Here is a 14,702-nt window from a genome sequence, read left to right as displayed (position 1 = left end):
ACAAAGATAGCCCACTTCCTACAGGAAGTGGTAATATTGGGGTGTAGTGGCTCATGGGTAAGTAGCCCATTGGCTACCACCCTTCACTCCCTTTACACCCCTAAATCTTGTATTTAGGGGAGCCCCTGGCACCAGGAAAGCCGATTCTGTGGACCTAAGAACAAGGGTGCAGAAGAGCAAGAACTGAGGAGTAGCAACTATGTTGGCGCCAACCCTACAGGCCTGCCTGCTGTTCATGACACTTGCACCAAATATGACTTGTCATGCAGCCTCCAAAAGCTTGGGAGGACTGCCAGCACGTCAAGAAGCAACCAGCATCTCCTGTGGAGTATTGGAGATACTTACCTGCACCATGCAGGCACCCAAGAACCACGAGGAATCCTGACCATGAAAGCCAGACACTGGGAAGCACTGCTGCATGTGATAACCGGCTTCAAGACATGCTTTAGTACCACATCAGTCTCTAGGGCACTTAGCCATACTTCCATATCCAAACAACCACCCTGTCCTCAACACTTGCAATAATGCATCCCTCAATTTCCTCTTGTTCTTTTGTTTCCAACTCCGGATTCTCGAGACGTCCACGCTCTGCGCAACGGTTTAATGCCCAAGAAGGTACACTTCAAATTCACTTAATGTTCCAGAAGATGAAAGCCATTCTAGAAAATCTCCTCTGCCATATAAGGCACTCACACAGTTGCCTTTCAACTCTGTCCTTGACACTATGCACTGTCCTGAATACCAGCCGTACGATTGCCTCACTGCACACGGCTCTCCTTTACTAGTATGCCTGGTAGAAAATGAACCAATGTATCGTAACGATGAAAGCCAAGTGTCACAAAACTTCCAGAAACGTAAAAAGTTTACAGCAATATTGATGTTCTATGTCATGTCAAATGAGAAATACCCAGATAAAATCTTACTTGCAACTTAAATAGTGCACAGGAACTTCTACAGTTGTAATTAGTGAGTTAAATTGACATAATACTCAAGGGCTGTTGGTGGACAGTCTTTCTGTAGAGTAAATGCATGGCAAGAAGTACTTTTAAAGTTATTTATTTCGTAGTAGAAACACCAACAGCACAGCTCCAAGTACACGTCCTCCTTCTTCCCCTACCCAGTTTCTCTGTCTGTTCTGTACAATCATGAACCTTGGACACAGCAGTTGAGTTTACAAAAGTAAACAAGGCTAGCATTTGCACAATTCATATATTTATTAATAATAAACCTTAAATACACAGAAACAATTTACTAACAATTTACTAAACACGCTATACTAAAAGAATATTGAGTAATATACAGTAAAACACGCTTTCCCTTCACAGGCAGCTCAAGGCCAATGTTAAGTTCAATAAATCCTCTAATCATGTAGCTTTTCCTTAAGTTTATTTTTACCAACAAGATCAGCTGTTTACTCCAGCGGCCACTGCTTTACCATAGTTCATAGTTACTCGGGTTTCATCATGCTACATTCCATATGATATGTCACAAGCATAAAGAGCATACAAGAAATAACAGTATGTTATAACAAGTGCCTCTAGACTGCCATGAAGGGAATATATGGTTTATTGAAAAGTGTGCCATGTTCAGGGTTTATAATAACAGCCATAGCATGCACAGCATATTTTCCATACTTAGGAGAAGTGGCATCACCAAGTAGTCAATGGGAATGTGCTTTACTGATCTTTTTGGGAGTTTTCCTTGTTTCCAGACAACTCGCATAATTGAAAGTTGGAGGCCGCAGATTAAGGGAGACATTCAGTGCATGTGTAATGTCACTGGTAAGATTTGGGAATAGTCTGGAAGGCAAAGAAACTCGCTTCTGTCAGTTTTGTTCTCTAGTTCCCCTCTCGTCTAGCAGGGTGAGAATGTGGATTTCCCCAAACCTTTTACTTGGGCATTCAGGCCTAGAGCAGTTGAGAAGCTATATTCAGATGGGTGTTAAACTCCAAAACCCTGATGTGAAATCATCTCCTTGTGCCGCAGTCACTGTATCCTGAGAAGAACCATTACATACCGCATATGGTTAACTATTGTCTTTAAAGAAACTGAGAACAATGTGCAAAAGAGAATATTTTTGGCAAAATGTATACTCAAGAGTCATGATTAACTGTGCCCACAGAACTCCGTATGTAAACCCTCAGTCCAAACACAAATTAATCTCTTCAAACTATGGAGAAACCTTTACACTAAAGACAATAAACCGCACAGAGCCCACAACACATCTAATCAATTGTTCCTCCTACCTTACTCCAAATGCGTTTAACAATTTCTTTTGCAATGTGAATAGAACCAAAGTAAGCAGCTGAATACAACCAAAGTAAACCACCTTTAAAAGGCATTGTAAAACTGCTATCCTAACCATTCTAATTCAGACATGATACTACTAAATGTTACCAGACATGTAAAAGTATTTCCATTGCTCTGGGCTTTAGTGCTGTTTTAACAACAAATGCATAGTTAACATGGTTGTACGTTGTTGTGAAGCTACTGTTTCTTTAGACATGGGTTTACTGCGTCTGGCTATAAGAAGAACACCTATAGTTCTGATAAAGGAGGGATTCATCATGGTCTACTCTATATTGATCTATTTACAGAGCTGCGCCCCTTTGAATGACTCTGAAGCACTGGACAAATCCTATATGCAATACAGTAGGTTGATGCATTGCTGATAGGTGAACGTTCAAGGATAAGTTGGATTGGGAGGGTACCGGATATTCTTAGTTCAAGGCCAATTTAGACAGTTCCAACATCAGTAGTTCCCCAAAATATAGATATTTGGGTTTTATATGTTACTTTACATGTTGACTATATCTGAGCAGTAATGTTACTCGTTTTTGGGATGCTTCTCCATTTAACTTCTAAAATGCTTTATTTTTGCACTGAAATGTGATAACAGTATTGTATCTTGTACTTTTGTATTTCAGTGAAATTTAACTGGAAGGGAACTATCAAAGCTGTTTTAAAAGAAGCTCCGGATAATGAAATGAGTATTAAAAAACTACGAAAAAAGGTATGGTTCTCTTGTGCTATTTTCAATGATATTTGAAACTGGAGCTGGTCAGGTTGTTTAATGTTGGCTGTTGTTGCTCTGTTGATATAAAATGCTCAGAAAAAGATAAATCTGCAAGTGCTCTGGAGGCCCCACTGTAGGAAGCTGGCTCTGTGTATACTATACCAAAGTAAGGTATAGTGTAGAGTGCAGTAGAACCCCAAAGGTAGGCAGAGGTAAAAGTAGATAATACCTTTCTCTCTATTTGTGGTAGTGTGGGCGGGCAGTAAGGCTTTATCAGAGGATCGTGTTAAGCATTTATTGTACAGACTCAAACAACAAATGACGTTACACACTCAAAGACTGAACTCCGACCAAATTGTTTGTATAAACAATATTATTTAGATATTTTATTTCTAGAACCAAGCCAGGCCTGGTGCAGGTAAGTGAAATAATACTTGTGCAGATGTAATGCAGTAAAATACAATTGGAATACCGTTGGATGCACTTGGTTTTGTTTACAGGTAGGTACACAGACAAAATTACTTTAAGGTTACTTTTGAGATTAGTTTGTTTATTACTTTTCAGATTACTTTTTTGTTACTTTTTCTACTCAGTGTGATATGCCTAGATATATCACTGTGACATTTCGTAGCAAAATGGTAAGTAATTCAGTTTTTGTACATTTGCAGTTTTTCAAGGTTTCATACAAACCAACTCCACACTTAGAAGATTTTTCAAAGAAAAGCAGTCAATGCAATCCTGTGGGAGGAAATGAAGTTCTCAGTTTACAGGTTAGTACTTGCTTACAGAAGTTGGGTTTCTGGGGCTAGACCAGGGTTCCCACGGGGTCAAGGATGCACCCTCAGCGGCACTAGGACGGCCGGGTGCTGAGTGTTGAGGCCCAATGTTATCCAGTGGGGGATAGGGGACCTCCGGTTGGTGGCTGCGCAGGCACAAGGTTATGGGAGCAAAGCTCCTGGTGTTAGGTTCAGGGCAAAGGGGGGTCCGGTTTAGCACAGAAGGTACACCCACAAAGGTGGCTGGGTGCAGGGTGCTGTTTTGGTGTCGTGTGCCCTGTTGATTTCAATGGGGATTCTCCGGTTGCAACAAACACTGCAGGCTCGGGGACAAAGATCTTTGGGAGGAGACCACTGGTTGGAGAGGTAAGTTGGGATACCTGGGGATGACGGGACACTGTCGGTTGGGTCACCCAAGGCCGTGGGACATCAGGTGCAGGGGTGTCCTTTTTGTGTCTGGTTTTTCTTACCGGCTCCAGTCACGACTGGGTGATTCTCCAGAAACCGGCTGCAGGCATTGGTTGGAGACTTGAGGCAGGTCAGGGATCACCAGATCCCAGGTCAAGATCGCTGGGGAGACCTCCTTGTGGTGTTGGGCCACTGGAACCCTGGCTGGGTGCAGAGTTGTGCAGACTCGCGGATTTGGCTGGATCCAGAGTCTGTGGGTGAGCAAATCTGGTGCTCATAGGAGACAAAGTCTGGTTTGGGAAGGCAGGGATTTTGCTATAGCAGGTTGAGGTCGGGACAGGCCGGTAGAGCTGGGGAAAAGTCAGTTGGTGTCCTCTTATTCTTCAGCACAGCTCTTCTTCTTCTGCTTTCTTGTCTGCGAAGGCAAGGTTCAGGCTGCCCTTAAATACTAGATTTAGGGGCGTTACAGGACAGTGCAGGTTGGGACCAATGGGTCCCTTCCTCGGGTTGGGTACACCCACTATTATGCCACTCTCCAGAGGGAGGGGAGCATAAGCCTCACTCTGGTTGGCTGGGTCCTCCCATCTGCAAGATGACGGGGACTGAGAGTTGTGTTTCACCTCGCCTCCCCACCTGGGTGGTGGGCACACCTTTCTAACTTGTTTTTCCCGCCGATTCTCCCTCCCAAAGTGGGGGCTCAGAACCAGTGGGAGCCAGTTGCTGGGAGCAGCAAATGGCTGGGGTAGCTCACAAAGGCGGCAAGCTGTTGAAGCTTCCCCTTCGTGGACCCTGCCCATCCTGGGGGAGGAGGCTTGGCACCTCGTCCCAGGATGTGCTTTGTTTCAGGACCCTGAGAGCGGCAGGCTCTTGACCCAGGTGTCCAGAAACATGTCTGGTGGTGGGAGCTGGCGAGCAGCCACTCATCCAAGACCCTAGAATTAGGTCGTTTTTCAGGGGGCAGCTCTAAGATGCCCTCTGCGTGCATTTTTCATTAAATCCCACACTGGCATCAGTGTGGTTTTAATGTTCTGAGAAGTTTGATACCAAACCTCCCAGTTTTCAGTAAAGCCATTATGGTGCTGTGGAGTTCGTAGTGACAAGCTACCAGTACCATATACACATTATGCCATTACTGCACCTACAATGTCTAAGAATTGACTTAGACACTGTAGAGGTACAGGTCTCATGCACTGGTATAGTGCACACAGCTAGAGCTTACCTATGCCAGAGCAGTGGGTTGTAGGCATGGCTCAATGGGATGTGTGCCTCGTCGACTCTTCACGTTGTTCTGCACCAGAACACGCAGCCTGCAATGGCAGTGTGTGGGTGCAAAGGTACAGGGCTTCTAAGGGTGGCACTGTAAGTGCTGCAGCCCTTGGAGGTCTTCCCTGGCCACAGTGCCCTTGGTACCTTTTACAAAGGACTTGCATGTGGCCAGAGAGTTGTCAATTCTGTTGTGCAACAGTACATTTTACGGAAAGAACATAGGCCTTGGGTACCTGGTTGGTAGGAACCCAGGGCACACTGAGTCAAGTACATCAACATTAGGCACAAAGTGGGGTGCAACCATGCAAAAGGGGCACTTTCCTACACCTGCCTCTTGGATTGTTCCTCTTCAGTGAAGTGTAGAGACCAAATTAGTTTACTCAATAAAAGTGACAGCACCACTTGATTGAGTAGTACCACTATTAGCATGCCTGGACCCAATTAAGCCTTTCAAGCATCTCTTGTTGGTACATTTTACTCACCCTAATGTCAGGGCTCGAGGTGTATCGCTGTATAAATATCTGTAGTAGCTCTGCAGATATTCACCGAAATAATGAGACTGGCTGTTCTGGCCTTATTTTGTATCCTTTCAACTCTTGTCTCTAGGCTTACCTAGTGTTCACTGCACATGATTTAAACATGTAAGTAGCTTGTGTGCTCACATCCTTATGTCATTTTCTGTTGACACACTTCAGCTTTGATTAAATGCCTTTTCCCCCCTTAGCTTTCAAATGTTTGCTGACATTTGATGAAGCTGACCCTAGATATGTCATAAGTTCTTCAATGCTTGAAGCACCTGGGAAATGTCCTGAGAGGGCTCTCCAGGGGCTCAGTGGACACTTTCCTTTCCGCATGTCATAATGTCAGTATCTTCCCAAAGAAACATTTACTCCTCATTTATTGGTGTGTTGCTTGCCTTGCCTTTCCCTTGGGGACTCTAAGGCAGGATAAAGCTCAGTGCAGGAGAAAAGTGGTGAACACAGTGCTTGGGTGTCTGTTTTGTTTAGTGAAGACAGAGGCCACAGTCCAGCAGTGGGACCCCCCAGAGTGCAGATCTCCGGAGAATTTACCTTCTCCTCTGTTGAATCTGGTTCTGTTTCTTGGCACCTTTCTGTCTGTCAGACACTTCACATCATGGTACATTGTGCTGCTGACTGCATTAAGCTGTGGCACTTGGTAGAGGATTCTCACTTCAATTTACTCGTTCTTACCTCAACTCACTCCCAGGCCAGCTTCGGCACCAGTGTTGGCCTCAGCGCTTCAGCTCTAGCAGACACTGACACCTTGTGTATGAGTCTGCTACTTCCGAAGTTGGAGAGAGACGTCAGGTCAATCACTTGCACAGGAATCAACTCTTTGGCCCAGAAACGTGCCAACCAAAACACAGTTGACTTAATGGTTGAGGGCATTTGTAAAGGGCCCACAATCAATAGTCTTTTGGTGCAGAGGTTCATTATTTCTACACACTGTACTCCTCTTGTTCCTGTTATTCCATGCCCTACATTTCTGTCTTCTTAAAAAGCAGTTCTCACGGAGGAAACATGACCTCATACATTGAGGCACTATTTCTGAGCAGCAGTTTTGGATCTCTACTTGACTGTCGTCTTTGATATCTGTTTTGGAAACGTAAGAGGTGTTTTAGTATCTAAAAGCATCTATTCTGATTTTTTGTTGCTTAATTGGAACCATATGTTTGTTATTTACATGCTTGTTAGATTTTGGGGTCTCTAGTTTGCACAGGTAGGTACTTGTGACAAATAGGGACCCTTGCCTCTAGTCAGGGTAAGGGGGTACACTCCTAAAATAACCCCTGCTCACCCCTTGATAGCTTGGCACGAGCAGACAGGCTTATCTCAGAGGCAGGGTGTAAACCATTTGTGACCACATAGAGTAATCAAGTGACAACACTACAGATGGACACCACACAGTTGTGTATTAAAAATAAGTATTCTTTTTATAGATTTAACACGACCACAAACGACAAAAATCCACAATACTGTACTAAACATTGTAGAATTAGCTTAGTTCTCTTTAGATCTTAAAGTGCGACACTTTTAGTCATTGTACCTTAAGATGCGACAAGCAGGGCAACGAAGTGTTGCGAGGATGGTGATGCGTTGATTCCTTACTGCTTTCCGGGGCGATGCGGCGAGCAACGCCACCATGCGATGAAATTTTGGGGCAAAGAAATAAAGATGCCGTTTTCTTCTTGATGCGGCACGCTTCTCCGATGTTGCCAGAAGTCTCGACTCGATGCAACAGCTGCAGCGGCGACACCCTTGTTCCGTGATGTGACGACAGTGGCTTTGGCGGCGACACTCTTCTCTGACGACGCGAGACGCTTCTCTTGATGTGGTGCAATGCTACAGCGGCGACATCCACGATGCGGAGGCTGCAACGGCAGCACGCTTCTTCTTCGTTGCGTGACGCTTCCAGCTCCTTGCGACACGCAGTCCCTCAGAAGGCCCAAAATAGCAGCAGGCACTTCCAAAGAACTCTTGGGGAGCTGGTGGTTGAAGTCTGTTGTCCCTGAGACTTCAGCAGGAGGCAAGCTCTTCTCTCAAGCCCTTGGGAATCCTTTACAAGTTGAATAAAGTGCACACAAAGTCCTTTCCCCTTTCTTCGGCAGTCAGGCAACCCCCGCAGGCCAATCCCCCAAGAAGCACTTCAGCTTAGTGATAGTCTCTCCTCAGTTTCTTCTGGTTCCACTCCTCAGCAAAGGTTTCTTCTTGTTGTCCAAAAGTGATGTAAATTCTTGGGACCAGGGTCCCAATATTTATTTGTCCTCTGAGGGCAGAGGCGCCTTTGCTAGTCCAAACCAGTTCTGGTCAGTCCTGGAGCACTCTGTTGACATAACTCCTTCTCTCCTTTCACAGTGCAGGGCAGATACATCAGACGCACCACAGGAGGTGGAGCCAGCATTGTGGAGGGAAGGCACAGCCCTATTCAGGTCCCAGGTGCAACTCCACCCACCCATCTAGATGCAGTTCTCTCTATTCACCACTGGGCTGACTTGCCCTGTCTCCTGGAATCCCTCAGCCCCTGTCACTCAAACTCCAGACAAGAAATACACAACCTAGCAGAGGCAGGCTTGGATAGTTAGACAAGAAAATACCTACTTTCTAAAAGTGGTAGTTTCAAACACAGAATGTTAAAATCAACTTCACTAAAAGATGTATTTTATCATTCTGAGTTCAGGCATACTAAACTCGAATTTCTACCATGTTTCCTGAGTTAGTTAGGATTATAAGATGTTGTAATCTAACTGCCGATTCTGGCCTATGGAGAACAGGTAGCCTTGCAATAGTGAAAAACGAAAATGGCTGTAATTCACTATTAGGACATGCCACACACAACAGGGCTTGTCTTACCTTATACTTACAATGCACCCTGCCCTTGGGCCTACCATAAGGGTGTCTGACATGAAGAAAAGGGAAGGTTAAGGGACTGGCAAGTGGGTGCACGTGCTCAGTCGACATGGCAGTACCGGACTGCACACATGCTTTGCAATGGCAGGCCTTAGACACACTTTTACAGGCTGCTTCTGTGGGTGGCACAACAAGTGCTGCAAGCCCACCAGTAGCATTTGGTTTACAAGCCCTGGGCACTCCTGGTGCACTGTACTAGGGTCTGACAGGTAAACCAAACCAGCCAATCATGGAATCACTAATTCATACATTAATTTACAATATGGAGCACTTGCACTGTGGCACTGGACAGCAGTGGCACAGTACCCAAAGCATCTAACACCAGCAAAAACACATGAGGCGACAGCAAAAATGGAAGGGAGACCCACGCCAATGTGCCAGATCTAACAATGCTTAAAGCCAAAGCATTGCATTCACATAACCACGAGTATTGCACGGACAACCTTTTTGAATTTTAGGTTCTATTGTTTCACTGTGTATTACCCTCAAGCTAGGCAAAGCACATTGTGCATTGCATTACACAGAACCGCTAACCAGGTTTTATTTTATTCCCAAGGCAAATGCTTTGTGATTTATCACAAGTATTTCTATATTGCATAGACAAATGAATGTTATTACATTCCAACAATTGGTGGAATGTAATAAAGTCAATTGGTGAGGATTGGGCTCTGGATTGCTTCACTCTCACACCTCTCTCCTATGCATCCCTATAGTTTCATCATTAAATTCCTGCTACCATGTCATTCTTTACATAAACCACATGGCCGCTTACCTGTGAGCCGGGGGATGGAAAGACTGTTGCAGAGACGGAGCAGGAGGTGTGGGGTTGGGAAATACGAAATTTCACAAGAAATTAGTATGCAGTACTCAGACACCAATGCCTTCTAAACCCAAATACCTAAATAGCCTCTTAACTGGCATCCCAATCTTTACCTCGTGTGGCAAGGGTGCATTTTCTCTAAGACACACAACTGCTGGGATTATGTTGTCTCTCTCTTCCTTCTCACCTCCAAAAGTATGTGACACATGTTTTCCTGGTATTATGGAATAATAGAATCCCTTCTATCTTAATAAAGTTCATGACTTGGAAGCCACAGTGGCATAGCTAGGACATATCATGAAGTCTTGGGATAACCAGTATTTACTGATGGGTATCTTGTGTGGGTACTTTTGTTCCCTTTAATCAATTGACACTGTGGAAAGCAAACGTGAGCAGTCAAGGTTTAGGAGGTGTGAGGGGGATATATGTATTCTTATATGTATGTATGCATGCAAGTATGAATGCCCTAAGAGTTCTTTGAATTTAATATACAGTTTATAAGCAAAGTTCGGTTACAGGCATATCACCAAATGCCCACCACTCTCCCTCCACCACCACTAACCACATTGAAAACGGCAGAAGATGCGCATATGAAAAACTGAGTAGGCTAAGCTTGTGAACAAAAGCACAGCCCTTTAATTGTCCCAGCACTTCATGACCTTCAGGTGAAGTTGATGTCATTGTGTTGGTCACCAGAAGTTGACTGCAGGCTCTTGTGTCTCCAGGAAGAGGGCTCTTCCGGCTCCAGGACAGGCCTTTCATCTCCATAGCAGGCTTAGTTCCTCATGGCAGAATATTGTAGCCACTCTGTGGTGTTTGTGAAACTTTCGTTTTTAGTGACGGCTGACAAATACCCACAACCTCTTAATATGGTGTACAGAAACCTGTGGATTTTTTTTCTCGCGATTTGTGCAAATACGGCCCAGTTTTATGTCCCCCAGAGACTGGCTAAAGCCCAGGCTCACAGCCAGCTTACCAATTCAAGACAGGACCAGGCCTGAAGTGCACAAACCACCTGCGCATTGCATAAGTTTGGTGTGTTCTGGGCAACAATCAGTCCTGTTAGACTTACAGTATCATTTGTTTGTTAGTGGACTGTGAAACGCACACAAGAATGCACACCATATATACATATGGTTTTAGACCTTGTTCAAATCAACGTCTTAATCTAGTGCAGATAATTCATATAGATGTAACTATAGAAATAAACCATATACAGGCAATGAAAGTAATTAACATGCAAAATATTTAAGAGTTACAACATTGTGAAAGTGTTTTAGAAATTATTTACACAAAATGATGGATCTGGCTAGCGATTTTATTCCGACTTGGTTTCGATTTGATTACGACTTGGCAAACTAGTTCAGTCAAATAGAGGGCTTCAATAAATGTCGAAGACCATGTGGCAGAAAGCTTCCCCTGTGGTATTGCACAGCATACAAAACTGTGTTACCTGATGCCCCCTGTTGTTTCGAAACAATAGAAATTGCCGGGTCTGGTGGCTTAGTGGACTATTTTATCCACTATAGGGCTCTCTGTTTGACCTCTTTGTCACAGGTTCAAATCCCGGCCTTTCACCCTTCTGAGGTCAATAAAATGAGTACCTTTGAGTTGGGTAACAATAAACAACGGTTATTCAGCGCCAAGATGCCTACGGGTGAGCGTGTGCTTTAAAACTACACATGGTATGGTATGTTAGAACCCTTTTGATAGTTTCATCTGAGGCCCCCATCATGGTGGACAAACACGGCAAATGAATACCATGGTCTACTGTATCAAAGCCCACAGAAGGACCCATCATCATACATGGTAATAGGTGATCAGACGGAACAGGAGTCTAGAAAACTGTGTAGTTATAGCACAACTGCTATCGCTAGCATTGTAGACAGATGAGTAAGGAAACAACTTCCTCTAGGCTAACCTCCTTGGATTGGCAAGGATTGTAGTTCTAAACGAGTCATTGAAACTTGCCTCATTGATGTACAAACATCTTTGGGTGCAAGGTTTAGCACTTCTGCTACTGAATCCGTCTATTGATTTTAACTCTCAGCCACTCTACCTTTATCGAGAGATTGGAGATGTGGTGGGAGTATCGGGGGTGAGCAGCACACTGCTGTTTATTTGTTTTTTCATTTCCATTAGCCCCACCAATGGTGAAACCATGCAAATCAAATCCGTAAAGAGTGCAAAGTGTTGTACCTCACGGTTCTTGCATGTCCCCTTTACTTTTAAGTGTGTATTAAGCACTTAATCAATTACTATCTAACTCCTTCAATTTTCACAGCTACTCTGGCAACACCGGCGGTATTCTCAGAAAGACCGGAGAAGAATAGAGAAGATTGTCATAACATTGGTGTCTGCCATACGGGCTTGTACAATTTGTGATATTGCGCCAATTCATTCAGGGATGTCTTCTACCTTCTGGAACGTACTATGAGGCCAAGCCAGTGACTGTGGTTTTACAAAAGTATTTTCTCTTGACATCATCTACAAAACAGCTGCTTTGACTGCACACATCCCCACCCAGGCTAGCCTGAAGAACGGACTACCATAGCTGCCTCAACTCGTTAACGTACTTGGATATCATCCCATGTCTGACGGATGGTGCTGCAGTGCAAGCAGAAGGAAAGTAGCAATGTTGGTTTTCATGGTAATCGGTTTCAGTTATACAACTCTACCTCCAGCACCCTCGCCTTTTCTCTGGCACAAGGTTCGTATACCTTTCATCATGTAGGCAAGGAAAAGTAAGTAGTGCATTTTACCCTGATGACTTGGTATTAGTGATGCTATACATGCTTGGTCCTCTTCCTTCTTAAAGTGCTAGTGCGCTTTCATTAGGCACCTTAAATTCATAACTGTTACTGTAGGTGTTGAAGAACCAAAAGTAATTGTGCTGCCACGAAGATGTGGGGCGGGGGGAAGTGTGTGTGTTTTGCACTTCCTATTTGAATGATGTCTGCGTGCACTGTTTAAGAGGAACAACTTACCCGAACTGAGCAAATACAAGCATTTTAATGAGGGTTGTGATTATTTTATCATGTTTTTTTGTATCAGCAATTGCTTCTTATTTTATTTACTAATGTTCTTTTGTTGAATTAACTCTAGTTTAAGTGCGAGTGTGGACTTCTGATTTGGAAAATTATTTAAATAAAGAGCCAGATTTGTACCAAGAGCGTTAAACTGAGAGCTTCAAAAAAGCAGATGAGTGATGCTGAATAATATTATCCCTCTTTCTTTGTTTCCAGGTGTTGGCTCAGTATTATTCTGTTGTTACTGAACATTATAAATCAAGAGATGATGTCCTTGTTACATTCAAAAAGAAAATCAATTGCAATCCTAAATTCAGGATTTTGAAAGAGAAAGTAAAGCTTGTACGATAGAAATGTTAAAGAAATGCCAAAGTACTACTAGAACCGTCTCCTGAAATCTACTCTGTGCTCGAGTGCTGAATATACTCTATTGTATAGAAGGCAGGCACGTGAATTGGCACGGGTATCTGATTGTTTGAGACTTTAAAATGTTTTCTTAAAATACTGTATTTTCTAAAAACGTATGCAATTCAAATTGTTAGAAGCCACAGTCCATCCTAAACTCATCAGTCTTGTCTTCTCATTGTTTTAGTAATCCGAGTTCTTCTCTTAGTGACTAAATACATCATTTTTATACTTTGTACAATACTAGTAGCATGTGGAGATTTTATCTTTGACCTCCTGTGCTTTTGACCCCCGAACTTCAGTACAGGTTACTGGTTAATCGGCATGTTGCAAACCATGAAAGTGCTACTATAACACATTTCAGTGTTTTAAATGTGAGCAGAAAGATACTAGTGAAGTGTTTCTGAAACCTTGCATCATTCCTGCTTTCGTAGTAGATAAACCAGATAGCTCGTCGGTCATTGATGCATAAACAAAGATTATTATATTTTTATCTTAACTGGTGGTTGTTTGTGGTGAGAATATAGGTGCGATTTGTCTTCTGAATCGAAAAGGCGTGTCACATATCCTGCGTTCTATGCAAATCGAGGTTGTTTGATATTATGTTGCCATTTTACCATTTGATTGAAAAACAAACCTTAAATAAAAAATGTTTGTTTATAAAAGAAGTCTTGTTTTACTTTTATGTTGGTTCACTATGTACTTTGGGTCACTTAATCTTTATAATACTGTGTCTATATTCATTGCACTGTTACAGTTTACCTGAAAGAAATTGCACGTTATTGGCCTTTCTAGCCACTGCACTCTGCAGACATTTTACGAATTCCCAAACTAACATTTGTGGACAGGGGCTTTTCAGGTTCTTACCAAGTAATTGACTAACCCAGCTCCTTACTACTATGCCTTCATGGTTTTTAGACCAGCTCTTAAAATCTATTTAATCTGATCGTTTTGGCATGCCAGTTTCTTCTGTCAGCATGTCTAGTACTTGTTTTGTAAATGTCAGATTCGCTCCAGTTTTGTACATTGCAGACTCGCTCCAAAATGCTTCAGTAGCGTACAGCCATGATCCCACCCTGCTGTGTATTATCCGGGAAACTGTCACAGGGTTGGACCATGTGGTTAGCTACTGTAAGGTAGTGGCCTTTTTTACACACAATACACTCACAATAGTACAATTACACCGTTGTGATAATTTAAAAAGATCTCACCTGATTTGGATGTATGCCCTTGGTGCAGTTCAAGTTTAGGGTATACCTGTACACGTTACAAACACTCAACATGGACGTGCACTTAGCTCATGTTTCTCGTGTGGTTTAACGATATTAAATTAAGTGTTGCACTTGACATTTATTTCTAGAGTGCATTTACTGTAGAACTAGTGAATTTACTCAAACTATGTGCTTTAACCGTATTACATGATATTGTAATTGGAATTGCATTTATATAGCGCTTACTACCTGGGACAAGGCGTCAAAGTGTTTTTTCGGCAAGTAGCACGCTACTCCGGAACCAATAAAAGATTAGTGTTGGATTAGTATAGTAAATATGAAA

General features: G+C 43.2%; 1 protein-coding gene across 3 annotated transcripts in view; it reads left to right on the top strand.

Moving 5' to 3' along the window:
• The window catches only part of LYAR (Ly1 antibody reactive), a 135,345-nt gene extending 121,532 nt beyond the window's left edge, over positions 1–13,813 (top strand). For all 3 annotated transcript variants that reach the window (XM_078678483.1, XM_078678480.1, XM_078678481.1), the window contains exons 8-9: positions 2,928–3,013; positions 12,960–13,813. In XM_078678483.1, coding sequence (XP_078534609.1) covers positions 2,928–3,013; positions 12,960–13,094 — 221 coding nt within the window. In that variant the 3' untranslated portion in view covers positions 13,095–13,813. The remainder of the gene's footprint in view (positions 1–2,927; positions 3,014–12,959) is intronic.
• The last annotated feature ends 889 nt before the right edge of the window (positions 13,814–14,702 follow it).

Source organism: Lissotriton helveticus, chromosome 2_2 (assembly GCF_964261635.1).
Source record: "Lissotriton helveticus chromosome 2_2, aLisHel1.1, whole genome shotgun sequence".
NCBI classification, from domain to species: domain Eukaryota; kingdom Metazoa; phylum Chordata; class Amphibia; order Caudata; family Salamandridae; genus Lissotriton; species Lissotriton helveticus.
The sequence above is the reverse complement of the archived record's forward strand: the minus strand, read 5'-3'. Positions and strand labels throughout refer to the sequence as shown.